This window comes from Lontra canadensis, unplaced genomic scaffold (genome assembly GCF_010015895.1).
Source record: "Lontra canadensis isolate GAN:19392208 unplaced genomic scaffold, GSC_riverotter_1.0 scaffold52, whole genome shotgun sequence".
In the NCBI taxonomy this organism is placed as follows: domain Eukaryota; kingdom Metazoa; phylum Chordata; class Mammalia; order Carnivora; family Mustelidae; genus Lontra; species Lontra canadensis.
Genome location: NW_022631046.1, coordinates 12,754,421 through 12,774,254, shown reverse-complemented (window position 1 = coordinate 12,774,254; position 19,834 = coordinate 12,754,421). Strand labels below are relative to the sequence as shown.

At 36.9% G+C, this 19,834-nt stretch overlaps 1 protein-coding gene across 1 annotated transcript in view; it reads right to left on the bottom strand.

The window, feature by feature from the left end:
* APAF1 (apoptotic peptidase activating factor 1) overlaps positions 1 to 19,834 on the bottom strand; it is an 87,807-nt gene that overhangs the window by 38,990 nt on the left and 28,983 nt on the right. The window contains exons 9-17 of the mRNA XM_032874299.1: positions 18,653 to 18,891; positions 17,655 to 17,822; positions 16,786 to 16,917; positions 12,204 to 12,317; positions 11,554 to 11,738; positions 9,441 to 9,567; positions 8,353 to 8,478; positions 5,474 to 5,605; positions 2,030 to 2,155 (exon numbers count right to left, since the gene is read on the bottom strand). Of these exons, the coding sequence (XP_032730190.1) occupies positions 2,030 to 2,155; positions 5,474 to 5,605; positions 8,353 to 8,478; positions 9,441 to 9,567; positions 11,554 to 11,738; positions 12,204 to 12,317; positions 16,786 to 16,917; positions 17,655 to 17,822; positions 18,653 to 18,891 (1,349 nt within the window). The remainder of the gene's footprint in view (positions 1 to 2,029; positions 2,156 to 5,473; positions 5,606 to 8,352; positions 8,479 to 9,440; positions 9,568 to 11,553; positions 11,739 to 12,203; positions 12,318 to 16,785; positions 16,918 to 17,654; positions 17,823 to 18,652; positions 18,892 to 19,834) is intronic.

Genomic DNA, 19,834 nt, shown 5'->3' with positions numbered 1-19,834 from the left:
AAGGGATGCAGTGACAAGACTGGGGGCTTAAGAACAAAAGCAAAAGTCTGGAATTGGAACTATGATGAATACAGCAACAAATCAATTAGGAATGAACAGAGCACAACTTGGCAGCAAAGAAGGCCAGCTGAGCTACACACTTTAAATTTATGAAACGGATAGTCTGGTTTCACAAATGTCTTTAACGTTAAGCAACGTAACAATAATGGAATAATGCTAAGGAAAATGGAATCTTCCCAGAACCTGGAATTAGCAACAGTGATAAGATGGAAAAACCTGACTTGAGATATAAAATGTTTTCTTCTGAAGTCATTCACTTAATAGAAAACAAGAAATAATAGGCTTATATAACTGAAAGATTCTCTCAGAAAAGAGTTGTCTTAACCCGTCCAAGGGTATTCTGAAAAGCCTCTTCAGATATAGATTGTCCTAAAGGAAAGGACAGGTATTTAGTATTTGCAGACAACATGTCATAGAAGTCAGAATCTATTTACCTGAATATTCTACCTAAGAATGCTCCCAACATCTACTAACAGCTAGAAAATTCCTTAAGGTAGAATTCTACCCAAAAAGGGTTCCTCAATGCCCTGAAGTAATTTATACAAAACCGAGTTATCTTCAGTGACAAAAAGAGATCAAAGATTCGACCAGAGGATCTGCACCAACAGATTTCACCTTCCTGTAACTGAGGAGTTACCGATAACATTAACAAATTTCTTCTCTAGTGATCCTAACAAACAAAATAGTGCCCGGGAGAGTTCAAGTATTTCCCTGGAAAAAATATTTGTCAAGAAGTTTTATTGAGTGCATGTTTTGAGTATAATTCTGTAGTATGAACTTGAGAGTACAAGAAGCTATGATGTCTCTGATCATAAATCTATATTCAGTCTCATCAAAGAAAAGAAGATACATGAAAATGAATGAACTGAACAGCACAACACATTTACAAGTGGGAACAAGAAGAGATAAATATATACATATATAGATAGAAGGATGGATGTACTCAGAACCAGACAGACAGATGTGATAAGAGAACACTTTCTGAAGAAGGCTTTGCATAAAGGTTTGAGGGGCATTAAAAAATATAGGCAAGCGAATTGGAGGCCAAAATCCTAATAAAGACTAATGAAATATATATAGGAACAGTAGCTCACATAAGCTACCAAATTATCTCGCCCAGAACAATTAGTGTTAAGGGGACTAGAAGAAACAAACCGGACAGGAACAGAGGTAGCAGAATGATGGAAGGTAAAGTGCCTGATGAGCCTGGGTTTATCACAATTTATAATGTAGCACTTTTGTGTCCCAGCTGAAAGTCGCAAGATGAAAATAGAGGTAGAAAGTTATTCTAGCAGTTCTGTACCAAGATTAGAAGATGGGGAACACATCTTAGAAAGCTGCTATTAAACATAAGGAGATGACAGCGTGAACCACAGTAATACTATAGAATGGGAGGGGAAAAGGTAGACTGAAAGACGAGGTCAAAGATAGATTAGAATTAAGACCAAAGAAAGAAAGGAAAATCAATGTAGAGGAGACTAGAATGATGGTAGAGACAGGAATAATAAAAAAAAGTGGGATTAGGATCTTAGAGAATTTGAAGAATTTAGTTATCTTAGACTACAAATTTCAAGAGGCTGAATATACTTTTTTCCCTAGTTCTTTTTCCTGCACAGACTTCTTGAGAACAGGAAAATATAAAATAAATGGCATATTCTGCCATTTATTCGAGAATAAATAAAAGTAGGGCCTTTACAAATTTGACCCCACAGATCTCAAAATTTTATGAAGTTATAAAGACATGCTTAAAAATTAAGAATTCAAAATATATTTACTTTAAAGCATAAGGCAGTAAACCATTTGCAAACAATCATTATAATAAGCAATTATGGTTATATTAAATGTGCTCCTGGAAGCTGGGGGGAAAAAAGCTCTTCCTGTAGAAATGAGAAAAAAAGAAACCTTTTTCTATAACCAAATCATAAAACCACAAAGCTACAACCGATTTTAATAAAAAACAAAAGCGTACCTTTAATGTTCCATCAGCTGAACAACTAGCCAAAAGCTTATCATCTGGTGAAAATCTGCAGTGATTGACTGAATTTGTGTGGCCAAACATGGTATTTCGGCATTCTTTTTGATTCAAATCCCAGAGCTATTTGATAAAGATAAAAAGATAACTAAAAAACTAGTACTGAATAAGGTAAAGCTAGAAATCTCATAACATTCACCCTTCCCTCCCATTTAAGCTTTTTCAATCAGAAAAATGTTCAATTCATAGTAATGCAAAGGTGTCAAACACAAAAGTGAACTTGTGATTACCAAGTAATGGGGCAGCCCTTAGATCATCACCTAAATCTACTAAGGGACCAAACTTACCTAGGCTTTTAGTCTGAGAACTAAGTAACTAAATAATTACTGTTCATTTTAACAAAGTAGTTGGATTATTATTTTATTCAGCTCTCTAAAAAGTAATATGTAAAATAAAATGCTCCCAAATTTTTTTAGATGCTAGGTTACCCAAACGGTCTTTTTAAGATTTTCCAATGCAAATCTTGAGTTTACTTACTGGGCTAAAATCCATTTATGTTCTAAAAAATGACTTGAAAGGTACAAAGATAACAAAGATAGATATAAATACATTTGATAGGAAATTGAAGAGGCTTGAAGAGCAAGTTAACTAAAACTAAATAAACTTAAAAAAAAAGAACAATGGGGGAAAGTGAACATGGACCAGAGAGATCACAAAACTATTACTTATTTTGTTAGGTGTGATAACGGCATGGTACTAGGTTTAAGACCTCAGATATCCACGCTGAAGTATTTTGGGTGCAATGTCACGATAACTGCAATCTGTTTTAACATGCTACAGCCAAAAAAAAAAAAAAAAAAGGAGGGGAAGAATAAAATAAGATTGGCAAAATATTAATAATAGTAAGAGCTAGGCAATGGATACCACAAGGGTTTATTATTGTACTCTCTCTTTTTGCGTGTGTTTGAAAAGTGAGTAAAATATAAATAAAAAGGGCTATAGTCCTCTCAGGGGATTTATGCTAACTATATTAAACACGGAAGAAGAAATCATCCAACCCCAAAATTAATATTGACAAAAACCCTTTAGAAATGACCAGTGAGATAAGTTCTATTCTTCATACCCATCTCCATCCTAGACTTCTTTATCCTAGTCCTAGATAAATCCTATTTTTCAGGCAAGTCGCATAGGGGTAGCTTCAGATTTACATTATTTTCATTGCCTTCTGTTCAAGAGTCACAAGAAGTGAATTCTAATTGTCCACATGGTAATACAGGTGTGGTATAGCAGATCTTAAAGTAAAATTTGTACTTAATTAAAATTTTTGACTAACCAATAGAACGCATAGATCTCTCTTTGTTCTCACATCCTAGAGCTTTTTGTCTATAATTAAAATGAGGAAAAATAAACTTCTTCACCCTACAAAATGTTCAAAAGAAACACCAAGGGACACCTGGGTGGCTCAGTGGGTTAAGCTTCTGCCTTTGGCTCAGGTCATGATCCCAGGGTCCTGGGATCGAGCCCCGAATCGGGCTCTCTGCTCAGCAGTGGGGGAGCCTGCTTCCTCCTCTCTCTGTCTCTGCCTGTCTCTCTGCCCACTTGTGATCTCTGTCTGTCAAATAAATAAATAAAATCTTTTAAAAAAAAAGTGCTTAAATTTAAAAATAAAAAAAGAAACACCAAAAATTAATCATAAATAATATAGAAGCTGTAGTTTTTTAGAGGTGGATTTATTCAATAAGGTAAAGCATATCTGAGTTAAAATGAGCTATGATTTTAAGACTACACTGGTCTGTTATTTTAATCCAATCCAGAGTTTTCAAATTGTACTATGTAGGCCCCTAGGGATTCCAGAAACATGTCTGAAAGGGACCACTGGGGGAAATAAGAGAGGGAACAAGAGAGTAGAAAAGCAACCTCAGGGTGCCTGGGTGGCTCAGTTGGTTAAGCAACTGCCTTCAGCTCAGGTCACGATCCCAGAGTCCTGGGATCGAGTCCCACATCAGGCTCCCAGCTCCATAGGGAGTCTGCTTCTCCCTCTGACCTTCTCGCTTCTCATGCTCTCTCTCATTGTCTCTCTCTCAAATGAGTAAATAAAATCTTAAAAACCAAAAGAAAAAGATAAAGAAAAGCAAGCTCAGGGGCGCCTGGGTGGATTAGTCAGCTAAGTGTCTGACATCTACTCAGGTCACAATCTCAGGGTCCTGGGTCAGAACCCCGCATCAGGCTCCTGGTTTAGTGACTGAGTCTGCTCTTCCCTCTCCCTCTGTCCACCCCCACCCCCTGCTCATGTGCACACAGCCACACATTTCTCTCTTTCCAGTAAATAAATAAAGTCTTTAAAAAAACAAAAAATGCCAAACCGCACCCCACTTCAACCAGGGCAATGGGCTTTATCTCTTATACACTGAGCTTCTGCATAAGTTTTCTTTTGATGGGAGGGAAAAAAAAAAAAAAAAGTTTCTGCTTCCTGAATTGAATGAAGGGGAAAGCTGGGACAATTTTCAATATTTTCTAAAATTTTTTAAAATGATGTATGTAAATGTAAAACACAGAGTCTATGAGGTTTTTCAAACTGAAATGGTTTGCCCAACCCTCCCAAAAATATAATGTCCCTTTGCAAAGATAGTGCAACATTAAAAAAGGCAGAAACCAAACCCAAACAATCCAAAGTTAGTGAATCTTTCTGGAACCCCAGAAAATTTAATCTAGCTATCTTTAATATTCTACTTCAGAGAAAAAAAGATAAAATCTTTTATAATCTGTAAGTATAAAACATTATCAAACATATATGAAATATTTTTGGTTTTAGTTTTATTTTTTTCCTATCAGCATCTTTGTTCCTTTCTCCTAATAACAGAACTTCTGAATCAAGCCCCACTTACAATTCAAGTAGAGCTCACCTCACCTCATTTGTCCCATTTCTCCATGGCTAAACTTGTAATCTTTGACCAATTCAAGAATTCCATCCTACTGGCCCACGAGGGTTATTTATCAATGAGAATACAAGCCAAACAAGGTCAAATAGTCTTCTTTAAAATTAAATCTATGGGTCCCGGGAAAGAGTATGTTTCTCTTCCTCTGTGACTATAAGCTGTACAACCCATGTAAGCCAGTAACTGAGAACAGCTGTATTTCCTGCCAGACAGAAAGAACATGCCTGAACCAACAAAGAGCGAAACAGAGTCTAAAGATGGAGAGGGGATTAGACTCCAAGACTGTAACTTGAGCATCTGAAATCAGTTATGCCTAAAGCCATGCTCCCTGTAGACTTTTCAGTTACATGAACCATTAATTTCTTTTACTTTTTGGCTTAAGCAAGTATGAAAGTTCCTATCACTACAACCAAAAGAGCCCTGACTAATAAAAGAGAAAACTGAAAAAAAATGTTCTGATGCACCTATCAAATTTGTCTATGTAGTTCTCATTACCCATACTTACTTTAAGGAAGCAGTCACTTGATGCGGTGGCTAAGAGAAGGTACTGACTGTTGTTGGCAAAACAGCAGCAGTTGACTTGCTCTGAGTGCTCCTCATAGATACGTACCAGCTCCCCCGTCCTAGAATTCCAGATCTAAAGAGAAAAGAGAATAAAATTTACAACTCCCCCTTAACTTTCAAAGGAAGAACAGAAGAGCAAACAAATGTGAGCCACTTTGTGGCCGATCTCCCCAGTTGGACATGAGGCTAATGAGTACCCCCCTTCTCTAAAATATGCCCGTATTTTTCCAGGATGTTTTTAAAAAAATTACTTGCAAGTCTACACATATGTCTTTCTATAGGATCATTAGAATCCCTTAAAAAATTACATTCTTCAAGGGCAGGACTGCACGTGGTCACATGAACGACAGTAGACAGAGAAGTACTATACAAGGGATGGAATAATAGACTTTAGATCAGAAGGATTAAGTCCAAGACCTGGCTCTTCCACTTATAAACTGTGTGTCCATCATCAAGTCCTTACTTTGTCTGCTTCACACTTCCCTCCTCAGTAAAAGGAGGATACTTACACCTGTCCTACACAATTCAAGGTACCAAATGAAATAAAGGACAAGCTAAGTTTGCTGCTGTTTTCGAGGTATCAATAAAAAGTAAAGGCAGATGATCAATGAAAAAAATTAAGGCTTTAGATTCTGAGGGAAACCTAGCTTTGAACCCTGGCTCTATTCGTTATCTGTTAATGTGAGCTTGGGCAAATGACTTCATCTCTGAACCTATTTTCTTATCTGCAAAATGAGATCAATTTACTCTTATTCTGCAAGTTGTAGTGAGAAATTGATAATGTAATAAAACAAAGGGTGTAGTATAAAGCCTCACACAGTGTTAAATTCCCAAGCAGAAGTAATCATCATTCTAGTCACTACGTAAGACAATAAAGCAGTGTGTTCTGGAAGAAATAAATTACCTAGTCTTAACTAGGCTCTGAACTTTTTAGAGGTATTAATGTCCCTCCCATAGCATTTTCTTTCTTTTTCTTTTTTTTAATTTTTAATAACCTCTACGCCCATTATGGGGCTCGAACGCATGACACCAAGATGGAAGGGCCAAATGCTCTACCACCTGAGCCAGCCAGGCACCCCATATTTTTTTGTCTTATCGAAGTACTCACAAGAAGTCCAAAAAGTTTAAGTTCTTTAACAGACATTTGTTCCTCTTGTTTTTTACTTTGAGTACTCAGAAAACAGAAACTCAGTGTTATCTCCTTTTATGCCACATAACTCTGACTTTGGAAGTATCAAGACCTGCCAACTCCCAAGTGTGACTCAGTAGTGGCTATGGAGTTAATTAACTGGTTGGTTGTAAAGCCACCTAGAGAGTCCAATCTATCAAGAAGTAATTTTGGGGGGCGCCTGGGTAGCTCAGTTGGGTTAGGAGGCTGCCTTCGGCTCAGGTCATGATCCCAGGGTCCTGGGATTGAGCCCCGCATCAGGTTCCCTGCTCAGTAGACAGCCTGCTTCTCCCTCTCCCTCTGACTGCCACTCTGCCTACTTGTGCTCTCTTTCTGTCAAATAAATAAATAAAATCTTAAAAAAAAAAAAAAGATTTTTTCCAAGGTCCTAATTTGTCTGGACACTCCAAGTGAGTGTAGACCCCAGGAAAACTTCCAAGCCAATTTTCTTTCTCCCAGGTCCAAGCCCCACCCCATCCAGCCAGTTTTAACACTCCACCCTTCCTTCCTTCCTTCCTTCCTCCCTCCCTGCCTCTTTCTTTCTACCTCTCTTTCTTTCTCCCTTTCTTTCCCTCTTCCTCTCCCCTTTATTTATCTATCTACCTATTTATTTTCAGTACTCCCACCAAGTCAGGATCCAGCTTTTTTTTCTAAAGATTTTATTAATTTGACAGAGAGAGACACAGCAAGAGAGGGAACACAGCAGGGGGAGTGGGAGAGGGAGAAGCAGGCTTCCCTCAGAGCAGGGAGCCCGATGTGGGGCTCGATCCCTGGACCCTGGGATCATGACCTGAGCCAAAAGCAGACACTTAACAACTGAGCCACCCAGGCACCCCAGGATCCACCTCTTTTTAAAAAGCCTGAAGCGAGGGGCACTTGAGTGGGTCAGTCAGTTGGGCATCTGACTCTTGATTTCAGTTCAGGTTATGATCTCAGGGTCATAAGACTGATGCCCAAGTCAGGCTCCACAGTCTGAAGCCTGCTTGGGATTCTCTCTCTCCCTTCCCCCTCCTTCCCCACTCTCATGTGCACAGGCTCTCTAAAAAATAAAAAATAAATAAAAATTTTTTTAAAAACCTGAAGTGAGGTGATTGGGGTGCCTGAGTGGCTCAGTTGGTTAGGCATCTGACTCTTGATTTCAGCTCAGGATTGTGAGCTGAACCCAGCATCAGGATCTACACAGTGTGAAGCCTGCTTAAGAGTCTCTCTCTCCCTCTGCCGCTCCCCCACCCCACCCTCCCCACTCCACCTCAAAAAAAATCTGGGTTGCACTTCACAAAGTATGCATTTTACAACAGGAATCCAATCTCAGACAGTAAGTCTGTGCAGCAACACTTCCGATCACAATGCCCTCAAAGATTCTAACTGATGTATACCCATAGACCTATGAATAATAAACAGTAGGCATATTCATTAATTTATAATTGCTTTTCCCAGCTATATAGTAAATATCTCTGGCTGAGAAACCTATGCATTTTTGCTGGTGCTTAAAAATAGACACTATTAATTTGCAGTGGTTAAACCTGGCATGCCTCACGTCAGCAGATCAACAGGCAAGAGTCCTTTACCCCCACTTAGACTAGTCATTCTACTATGGAAAAAGAAAATGAATTCTATGGTAACTACAACTCAAGTGAAAAAGATTTCCCTACCTTGATTTTTTTATCCACTGAGCAGGTTGCTATAAACCTGTCATCTGTAGAGAATGCACAGCAAAGCACTTCATCCTCATGAGCCTTGATTTCTAGCAGTTTTTCTCCTGTTTCAGCTTTGAACACCTGCACAAGCAACAATAAAATCCTTTTACCACAAACTAATGGCCAACATTTGATAAAAATCTTTCTTTAAAAGATCTTAATCCATATTATTTTGCAGTATAAATGAACCTTGGCAAAAACCACTCCAAAAAGCAGAATATATGTCAGAATATATATGCCTTAACATCGAGAACTCTCTCTTATTAAATGTTTGTAATATCAATAAAAAGAGCCAGCAGAGTAAAGCTTCAGTTCTTGAGGTTAGTTTGGTAAAATTCTTTTTTTCTCTTCTCTTCTTTTTTTTTTAAGGTTGGCAAATTCTTAATCAGACCATTTCCTTCAATTTGTTTTCTTTCTGGGTCTCAAAAGTGAAAATTAATAAAATTAGTAATAAAGCACATATACAAAAATAAGGTTTATAGTCACAATCTTACAAAGACTAAACCTAATCTAAATATCAAAGTTTTAACTAACTGATTCTGTTCCCTTCAAAATTTAAAGAAAAGCACTCATTCACATATTCCAAAAACAAACAAGAACTTAAATTCCTTCAAAGCACCTTAGCAAATAATATAGTCTGATTCCTATTTATAGTCAGAAATCTGTGTCTGAACCTGTGATAAAATAGGTATTTTACTTAATCACTGTTTTTTAATCAGAGCCCTGTGTTCACTGTGCTAGAGAGTCTTTATGTCTTTTAACAATTTGCATTTCCTCATTACTCTTAGAGGGCACTTGGATGACAGTAACTGATTGCTAGGGTAAAAGGTACTTTTATGTAACTCGGCAACTTTAAAACTATGAAAACACACAACCATATCTTTTAAATTTCCAGAAAAAGGCTTTCATAAAATGTTCAGGAGATTTGGATTTCTCTATTTCTAATAGAGAAATTTTCTTCAATTTTAGGATTTAAATATATTCTAATATGCACAGTATTAGGTACATGCCTCTTTCAATTTTTCTCAAGAGATATGTTTTACCTGTAAGGTTTTATCAACTCCACAAGAAGCTATTCTTTGACCATCCTCAGAAAAGCAAGCATGGTAAACAGCATCTGTATGGGGGCGGACAACTAAGCGGGAAAGATTCTTGATGTTTTTTTTGTTTCTACATACAAGGAAAAAATGAACAGGAACCTAATAAGTAAGAGTAAAAGTAATTTCTTTTTCAGTTATAAAGTAAACTGTCTTTTAACATTGTTGTGTTGCCAAAAATACAAAATTCTTAAAATTAAGTTACCACCATGTAAATGACAGCACAGATCTCCTGAAAGAAAAAAGTATTATGAAAGTGGCTTTTTTAAGAGAGATGCTACCCTATATAAAGCAACCTGTCAGGTGCTGCAAATGTCACTGAGTTGGGAGAAATCTAACTAATCAAATACATGTTGCTTTCTATTTTCCTTGGATATATTAATGATAACATGTGCAGAGAAAACATTATGTAAGGATACCCTCAAAAAAATCTCCATTGTTTTTAAAGGGAAAGAAGTCAGGGCACCTGGCTGGCTCCATCAGTTAAGCAACCTGACTCTTAATTTCGGCTCAGGTCATGATCTCAGGGTTCTGAGATTGAGCCGAGCATAGGGCTCCCACTGGCCATGGAGCCTGCTTGAGGTTCTCTTATATACACATAGAATCATTTAATCTCCTCAGTGCTATGAAAGAGCACCATTATGTGAGAGAAGCTGAATAACTTTCCTTGGTTATATACAACCAATAAAGCAGAGGAGGGAGCTCCTGGGTACTCCTGGGTGGCCTTCAGCTCAGGTCACGAGCCTAGGGTCCTGGGATCAAGCCCCACATTGGGCTCCCTACTCTGTGGAGAGTCTGCTTCTCCTTCTTCCTCTGCCTGCTGCTGCCCCGCTGTGCTTGCTCTCTGTCAAATAAATAAATATTTTTTTTAAAAGGCAGAGCTGGGTTTCAAGCCCAGGCAGCCTAGAGCCAAAGTCTGTTAATTTTAACCTCCAAACTATTCTAAACTACAGAATGTATGGACTAGTAACAGAGAAAAATAGGCCATCACCATGAAGTGAAACAAATGCTATGATATAAAGTGAGCAAGTATTCCAGAATACAGACAGATTTATCCTAGCTTCAACGAATTAGGGAAACCACCTACAGCAACCTATTTGGAAAGAGGGCCCAGGACTAATAAATACTGCAGATATCAACCTACAGTTCAATTCAGATAAATTATATATGTGAAAAGACAACCATTCATGTTTATTATTTCTAGCTGTAAGAAAAACGTGGCATATAGAAGGCGCATGGAAAATAAAGCTAGACAGACCCAAGAATTAAATTCTATTCAACAAGCTACACAAGCTTAGTCAAATCTCAACAACTCCGTGCCTCAATTTTCTCATTTGTAAAATAGACCAAATAATATTTACCTTCTAAGGTTTGAAGGTAAAATGAATAATGTGCGCATATCTTATATAACAGGCATTAAAAAGATGAGTTAACCCTCTCCTTTTTCTAATTGATAAGATTAAAGCAAGAGCAAAACTGAGCAGTCTCTTTTAGGAGCTAGAACAATAAAAATTCAATGCAAGTTTAATCAGGGCTATGTGAAGGGCAAAGGGCTAATCACTTTATATCTAATATCTCATTTCAATCTTCACAAAAATAATACCTCAAAGTATTGCTATCTCTATTTTATATATGAAAAAAAGAGCAAACCGTAATTTGTTCAAAATCACAAAACTCTCAGGTTTCAGAACTGAGACTCAAATCAGTGTCTGTGACTTCAAAGCCAATGTTCTTCACTAATAAACTGAGTTATAATAAGTAAACCATTTGGTGTTATTATTTAGTATGACTGGTCAAAATACCTACAGGCAAGCATCTATTTCTACGGACTCTTTGGAAATACATATTTCTCCTATACTCACTTCTCCAGAACTTTTCAATAACTAAGAATGCTTATTAAAAGTTCCAGCCCTTTCCAAAGTAGTTAAATCTTCCTGGAGTGAACTTATTCACTACCTGAAAAATAATGACACCGTTATCACGCCACTCCCTTTGGTTTCTTTTTTTTTTTTTTTTTTCTTTTTTTCCCCCGCTTTGGTTTCTTTCCTAACCTACTTACATCCACTCCAGATAAAGCATTCCATGATCGACCTCCTGCTTGGCCTGCAGCTTAGCTTGCTGATAAACTTCTGAAGTTTCTGGTTCACAGAGACCAAGTTGTACAATATTAGGAAATGGCTGTCGTCCAAGAAGATGTCCATTTAAAGATAAAAATTCCTGGAAATTTTCACAGACTGCACAATCCTATGAACAAACTGAAATCTCTTAGAAATATAACCAGAACCAAGATCTGACATTTTTCTGTTTCTGTGATCTTGTCACTTTAAAGGCTTAAACGAGATATTCTCTATGTGAGCTAAAATTAAATAGCCAGCCATTAGATAACAAATATATGGTAACCCTCTCCAAATTTTTAAACATAGTATAAAAATCTCTTTATCGAAGTGTTACTTTCTTAATACATTCTTGTATTAAAAAAACAAAAAACAAAACAACCCAGTTGGACACTTTACTTTCTCAACTTTCAAACCTCAACCCCATCTACATTCCCAGGAGGCTATGAAGCAAAATAATTAGAATCATCAGGAGTTAAAGTGAGGAAATTCTCTCTCTTTGTCCCTTTTATCCTGCTCATCCCCACTATTAAACCTAGAATTAAATGACAAAATGAGATGCCCTTTAAGAACTTGTTTTTCCTACTAATTATACCTTTTCATCCAATATATGCCTGTATTCCACAAATTCATGAATCAGATGAGCAGGGCCTACGAGTTCAGTTTTTGCTTTAATCCAATCCAAGGAAAACATTAAAGCACAAAGTTCCTTTAAAAAAAAAAAAAAAAAAAGAGGAGGATACGGTTAAAGACATCAAAGAATTTTAACTATACCACCCTTATCCTTTTTTTTTTTTTTAATAAAGATTTTATTTGGAGCACCTGGGTGGCTCAGTGGGCTAAGCCTCTGCCTTCAGCTCAGGTCATGATCCCAGGGTCCTGAGACTGAGCCCCGCACAGGGCTGGCTCTCTGCTCAGCAGGGAGCCTGCTTCCCCCTCTCTCTCTCTGCCTGCCTCTCTGCCTACTTGTGATCTCTCTCTCTCTCTCTCTGTCAAATAAATAAACAAACAAATCTTAAAAATAAATAAATTTTAAAAATTAAGATTTTACTTATTTATATTAGAGACAGAGTAATCAAGAGAGAGAGAGAGAGAGAGAGTGCGCGCGCACAAGCCAGGATGGGGGGGAGCAGAGGGAGAAGCAGACTCCCAGCTGAGCAAAGAGCCCGATAGGGGGCTTGATCCCAGGACCCTGAGATCATGACCTGAGTCAAAGGCAGAAACTTAACCAGCTGAGCCCCCAGGTACCCCTACCATCCTTATCCTAACACTACTGAAAGAAACTTAGCAGATAACTAGAATTCAAGGACAAAAAGGAAGCTATTTTAAAAGGAACCAAAGAAACATAAAATGGACCACACACCTTAAATGAAAATAAATTTTACTGGATTAAAACTTAAATATAAAATAAAAAACCTCAAAAAATTCTAGAAGACACAGACAAATATTTTTGTGACAGTAGGATGAAGGAAATGTTTGTAAACATGACACCAAAGCAAAAGTACAAAAAAAAAAAAAAAAAGAGCAGGAGAGATGTGCACTTAACTACATAAAAACTCAAAAACTTTTAATACAGTTGAAAACAATATAAATAAAATTTTACAAAAAATAAAAATATTTATTTACAAGACATATGATAGATGAGGGCTTAATATTTTTTATAGAAAATTCTAATAAAATAAGAGAAACACCTCAACAAAAAAAAAAATAGGTAAAAGCAATGGTAAGACTCAATGCACACAATAAAAGGTACAATTGGCCAAAAACCTCACCAGTAATTTAAAGGAAACAAGAAAGATTCAGCATTCTTTAATATCATATTTCTAGGAATGCCTGGGTGGCTCAGTCAGTTAAGCATCTGCCTTCAGCTCAGGTCATGATCCCAGGGTCCTGGGATCAAGTCCAGCACCAGGCTTCTTGATCAGCAGGGAGCCTGCTTCTCCCTCTGCTTGCCTCTCCCCCTGTGTGCTCTCTCTCTCTCTCTCTGACAAATAAGTAAATAAAATCTTAAAAAGAAAAAAATTAGATTTCTAAAGACTAAAAGCAGTAATCAGAATATTAACTGGGGGCACCTGGGTGGCTCAGTGGGTTAAAGCCTCTGCCTCCGGCTCAGGTCATGGTCCCAGGGATCAAGCCCCACATCAGGCTCTCTGCTCAGCAGGGAGCCTACTTCCTCCTCATTCTCTGCCTGCCTCTCTGCCTACTTGTGATCTCTGTCTGTCAAATAAATAAAATCTTAAAAAAAAAAAAAAAAAGAATATTAGCTGGAGTCAGAGAAAATTAACAGTCTCATATACTGTTGATAGTGATATAACTCAGAGCATGCTCCTGGAGGACAGTTTGGTAATCTGTATTAAAATTCTAACTGTAGTCATGACCCCAGGGTCCTGGGATCCAGCCCCACATCAGGCTCTCTGGTCAGCGGAGAGCCTGCTTCCCCCTCTCTCTCTGCCTGCCTCTCTGCCTACTTGTGATCTGTTTGTGAAATAAATTAATAAAATCTTAAAAAAAAAATTCTAACTGTATATACCATTTGACCTAGAAATTACACTATGTATCCTAAGAAAATAATCAGACAAGTGTGCTTAAGCTATCTAACTTTCCATAAGCCAACTGATCAATATACAATGAAATAGTATGCAGCTTCAAAAAATTTTTCATGTAAAAAATTTTCATGTAAAAAGATGACCATGAAATACAGTTAGATTGGGGGGGGGGGGAAGAGATATAAGACTATTTCCATTATGATCCTATTTTGGGTTTAAAGCAGAAGTATGTGGCGGTGCCTGGGTGACTCAGTCAGTTAAGTCTCTGACTCTTGATTTCGGCTGAGGTCATGATCTCAGGTTTGTGGGATCGAGCCCTACATTGGGCTCTGCACTGGGCATGGAGCCACCTTGGGATTCTCTCTCTCCCTCTGAGCCTCCCCCTGCTCACACACACACCCTCTCTCTCTAAAAAATTAAAATTAAAAAAAAAAAAAAAAGAACAAGCATGTGTATCTGAGCAGCAAAACAATCTGGAAAACTATACACAAACACATTAGCAATAATGGTCATTTTCACTTTCTTTTTAGTTTTTTTCCTACATTTTTCTAATGAAAAAACCTTTAAAAATTAGAAATTATCTTTAAAAATCAGGAAAAAGGGCTTTTAAGAAAGCAAGAAGAAACTGAATTCCTGTCACATTATCATACATACCAAGTTTTAAAAATATGCATTGACTCAACAATCCCACTTCAAAAAATTTTCAAAGGAAATAATGTAGGTGCAAAGACAAACAACCAAACAACATTGTTCGTTACAGCATAATAAAGGCAAAAAACTGAAAACCTAAATGTGCAACAATTACAGCTTAAGTAAATTTGGCACAGATATTTACTGGAATACCTTCATTCCAACGTATAGATTTTCTTTTAAGATTTTATTTATTTATTTGACAGACAGAGATCACAAGTAGGCAGAGAAGCAAGCAGAAAATGAGGAGGAAGGAGGCTCCCCGCTAAGCAGAGAGCCCATTGCGGGGCTAGATCCCAGTACCCCGGGATCATGACCTAAGCCGAAGGCAGAGCCTTTTACCCACTGATCCACCCAGGCTCCTCAGATTTTTTTTTTTTAATAAAGATTTTATTTATTTATTTGACAGAGAGAGACTCAGCGAGAGAGGGAACACAAGCAGGGGGAGTGGGAGAGGGAGAAGCAAGCTTCCCACAGAGCGCAGAGCCCGATGCAGGGCTCTATCCCAGGACCCTGGGATCATGACCTGAGCAGAAGGCAGCCACCTGATGGCTGAGCCACCCAGGCACCCCCAATGTGTAGATTATTAAACATTTACTATATTTTGCTAGGTGAAATAAACAGAGTACTGTAATACACCATTTTTTCAACCAAATGGTAACATACCTAAGCATAGATAAATTACTTAAAGTACATATGGTTTTCAAAAATGTAAACATTTTGAATAGTTGGTAGTCCTGATTTCAAATATTATCTATGTGGTGGTGATTCCCAAATTTTTATTTTTAGTCCATAATGTTCCCCCAGAAATCCAGATTCATATATCCAACTACATACTCATTATTTCCAGTCAGATGTCTTAATATGTATGAGACAGTATATTCAAAATTATTTCCCCCTAAAAAATACTCAGTCTGCCCACAGACACTCCAATCTCAGTTCAGGGCGACTCCATTCTTTCTGTTCTGCAAGGCTGGAATGATCTTATAATGGACCCAAAATCTATCACAAATCATGATTCTACATCATCACTTTCTCCTTCCATGCTGAGCACTTACTACTCCCAAGATAGTATATATTTACTCGTTCACTAGTAGTATAAATTTACTTGTCTCCCCACAGAATATAAGCTCAATGAGAGAAGGGACTTTGTGCCTATGTTATATCCTCACAATGAAGAATAATACACCAGCACCTAACAGGCACTCAATAAATACTTGCTGAATGAATGAATATAATTTCTCATTCTCCATTTCCTCTCAAAGCCTAAAAATACAAATCCATACTGCCCAGAAAGGAAAGCTATTGGTAAGTAGAGAATGAATGTTTAGGAGGTTCATGTACTATACTTACCAAGGTTATCTTTATAAATCACTGTAGGTAAAAATTGTAAGAAAAAAAAAAATACTTACATAGGCTATAATCCTATTTTTACTAATAAAAGAAAATTCCAAACACAGGATGAAATATAAGTGAGATAAAAATAATAATTTGGGGGGCGCCTGGGTGGCTCAGTGGGTTAAGCCTCTGCCTTCAACTCAGGTCATGATCTTGGGGTCCTGGGATTGAGCCCCAAATCGGGCTCTCTGCTCAGCGGGGAGCCTGCTTCCCTCTCTCTCTGCCTGCCCTTCAGCCTACTTGTGATCTCTCTCGCTGCCAAATAAATAAAATCTTAAAAATAATAATAATAATTTTTTTTAATTTTTATTTATTTATTTTTTTAGGGCACTTGAGTGGCTCAGTCAGTTAAATATCTGCCTTTACCTCAGGTCATGATTTTGCAGTCCTGAGACTAAGTCCCATGTCCCAGGCACCCTGCTCTACAGGGAGTCTGCTTCTCCCTCTGCTCCTTTCCCACTCATTCTCTCTCTCTCTCTCTCACTCAAATAAATAAATAAATTTTAAAAATAATAATGATAATTTTTAAATGGGTCACCTTACTTTGTGCATATTGGCACTACCCATATGGTAGGCCAGAAAATTGTACCAATACATGCAGTCCTCCTGATCTGGTGAAAGAGTATGTGGCTGGTAATGTTTCTGGAACTGAGTGATTATTTTCTTATGTAGATTCTGAAACCCAAATGAAACATGTTAGAAGACAGAAACAATTTCATAACCTAAGCATCACAGTAACTATACTGTACAAAGCTATTTAAAAATGTACAGAGAATCTACCCACAAAATACTTACTAATTACAAAAGGAAAAAATTAGTAGCTTTACAGTGGAGAAACTAGCAGGTACCACTTTAGCCAAGTGATCAACATTACCATCACTGACAAGAAGACATACCGACACCCTAATATGATGTCTTGAGGACACAATGACTTCTGTAGTTTTCTTGCCAAAAATATATAACTTTAATCTCATGATGAGAAACCATCAGATAAAATTAAATTTAAATTTAATTTAAACTCAAATTTAAACCCAAACTAAGGGACATTATACAAAATAACTGGCTAGTACTCTTCAAAAGATCATGAAAGATAAGAAAAGCAAAGAATTTTCATAGATTTAAGGAAACATGACAATTACATGCAATATGGGATTTTGATCTGAACCACAAAAAGGGCATTAGAGGGAAAGCTAGCAAAATCTAAATAAAATTTGTGGGTTAGTTAACAGTATTCTATCATTGTTCATTTTCTGGTTTTGATAACTATATTACAGTTAGGTAAGATGTAAACAATGGGGGAAGTTAGATGAAGGTACATGCATAAAATTCTCTATGCTGTTTTGCAACTTTTCTATAAGCCTAAAATTATTTCAAAATAAAAACATTTTAAAAACGTACAGAGATGCAAGTACCTGAAGCTGGTTGCGATTCTTCTCTATAAGGAAATCTACTTGAAGATCATGTAAATAATAACAAAATGATTTTCCATTCCGATCACAAAATAAGAGAGACTTATTAACAAACTCCTGCAGTATGTCTTCGACTTCTTCAGTTTCCATGTCCCAGAGAATACATAACACCTAGAAATCATTATAAGCATTTAATATACCACAAAACTACAATGACCAGGACTGCATATAAGGTGTTAACATACACACACACACACACACGCACGTGCACATGTATACACACAAAAATCATATCTTAAAGCCCAGAAAAACTGTATCTCCATTTCATATGAAGAAGCTCAACTATTCATCAAAATAGAAAAGAGAAGGGGCACCTGGGTGGCTCAGTGGGTTAAAGCCTCTGCCTTCAGCTCAGGCCCTGATCCCAGGGTCCTGGATCGAGCCCTGCATGGGGCTGTCTGCTCAGCAGGGAGCCTGTTTCCTTCCTCTCTCTCTGCCTGCCTCTCTGCCTACCTGTGATTTCTGTCTGTCAAATCAATAAAAAAAAAAAAAAAAAAAAAAGATAGAAAAGAGAAGTCAGATGCTTCTCCAGCCTCACTAGAACTGAGAATAGGAAATAATCTGAGTTCAACAGCAAACCCATGACAGAGACTAAGGGCAGTGGGATTACATTCTGTGACATGGGTCTTAACCTTTCTTTCTATTTTTTTTTTTAAGATTTTATTTATTTATTTGACAGAGAGAGATCACAAGTAGGCAGAGAGGCAGGCAGAGAGAGAGGGGAAAGCAGGCTCCCTGCTGAACAGAGTGCCCAATGGGGAGCTCGATCCCAGGACCCTGAGATCAGGACCTGAGCCGAAGGCAGAGGCTTAACCCACTGAGCCACCCAAACACCCTGGGTCTTAATCTTTCAATATCATCTGTAACAACTTCCTTGATAATATATCAAAAGTGACATGTCATAAATATCCAAGGACAAGGTTTCTCTGTCCTTCTATTACCTTTGTAGGCACCTTAACATCCTTCTGAAGGATGGAAAGATCTGTGTAATAATCTTTGATGTCCTCTCTGAGCATTTCAACACTTATAGACATAGCTTCATCCAGAGCCTCATAATCATAAGATGAAGATTTCCTTATTCTCTTGAATTGCTTATTCTGAAGTTGCCTGAGGTAGTAATCCCAACGGTTGGGAAAATCACGTAAAAGTGCACCAATTAAAGACACTACAAGAGGAGAACCTAAAAACAGAACAAAACAAAACAGCAAAGTCACTGCATTAATACTGTCTCATTTTAAAATTACCAAGAATCACTTTATTCTTAAAAAAACAGTTTCTGCTGCAAGTTATCCAAAGCCTTAAAATATTTACAACACTTAGATTCACTTTAGATATTTCTTCTAAGGAAGTCATTAGAAGTAAGAAATACTTCCTATAAGGATATTCATCACAGCATTATTTAAAATAGAAAAATCTTAAACAATAACAGAAATGATTGAATAAATTGAAGTCACCACAATATTATGCCATTGGTAATTTTTTTCAAAAGATAATTAATGACATGAGAATGTTCAAGATTTGCTTATGAAAAGGCAAGATTCAAATTATGTATACCCTTGTAATCTCATTATTTTTTTCAAAGTTTTGTATGTCCTAAAAGACTGAAAGGAATACTCTTTATTTATTATTTTTTATTATTTCACTATTTTTATATTATTATTTTAATATTTTTATATATTTTATATATTTATATATTATATTATTATATTAATATTTATTATATTTTATTGTTTATTGATATTATATATTATTTATTTATTATTATTTGAATATTTATTTATTTGACAGACAGTATTGTCTGACAATTGTCTGACAGACTATACTGTCTGTCAAATAAATAAATAAAATCTTAAAAAAAAAAGAAAGAAAGAAATACTCTCATGGGGCTAATAATAACCAAATGATGGGCAATTTCTTTTTATTGCTTCACACATTTTTTCAATGTTTCAAAATGGACATGCATCACTTTTATAAAGAATACAAATAACATTTTCTTTTCTAACATATTTCTTAAGTCAGTTAACTCAATTGGAGTGCCTGGGTGGCTCAGCAGGTAAAGCATCTGACTGTTGGTTTCTGCTAAGATCTCGATCTTAGAGTCTTGAGACCATGGGTCTCGAGTG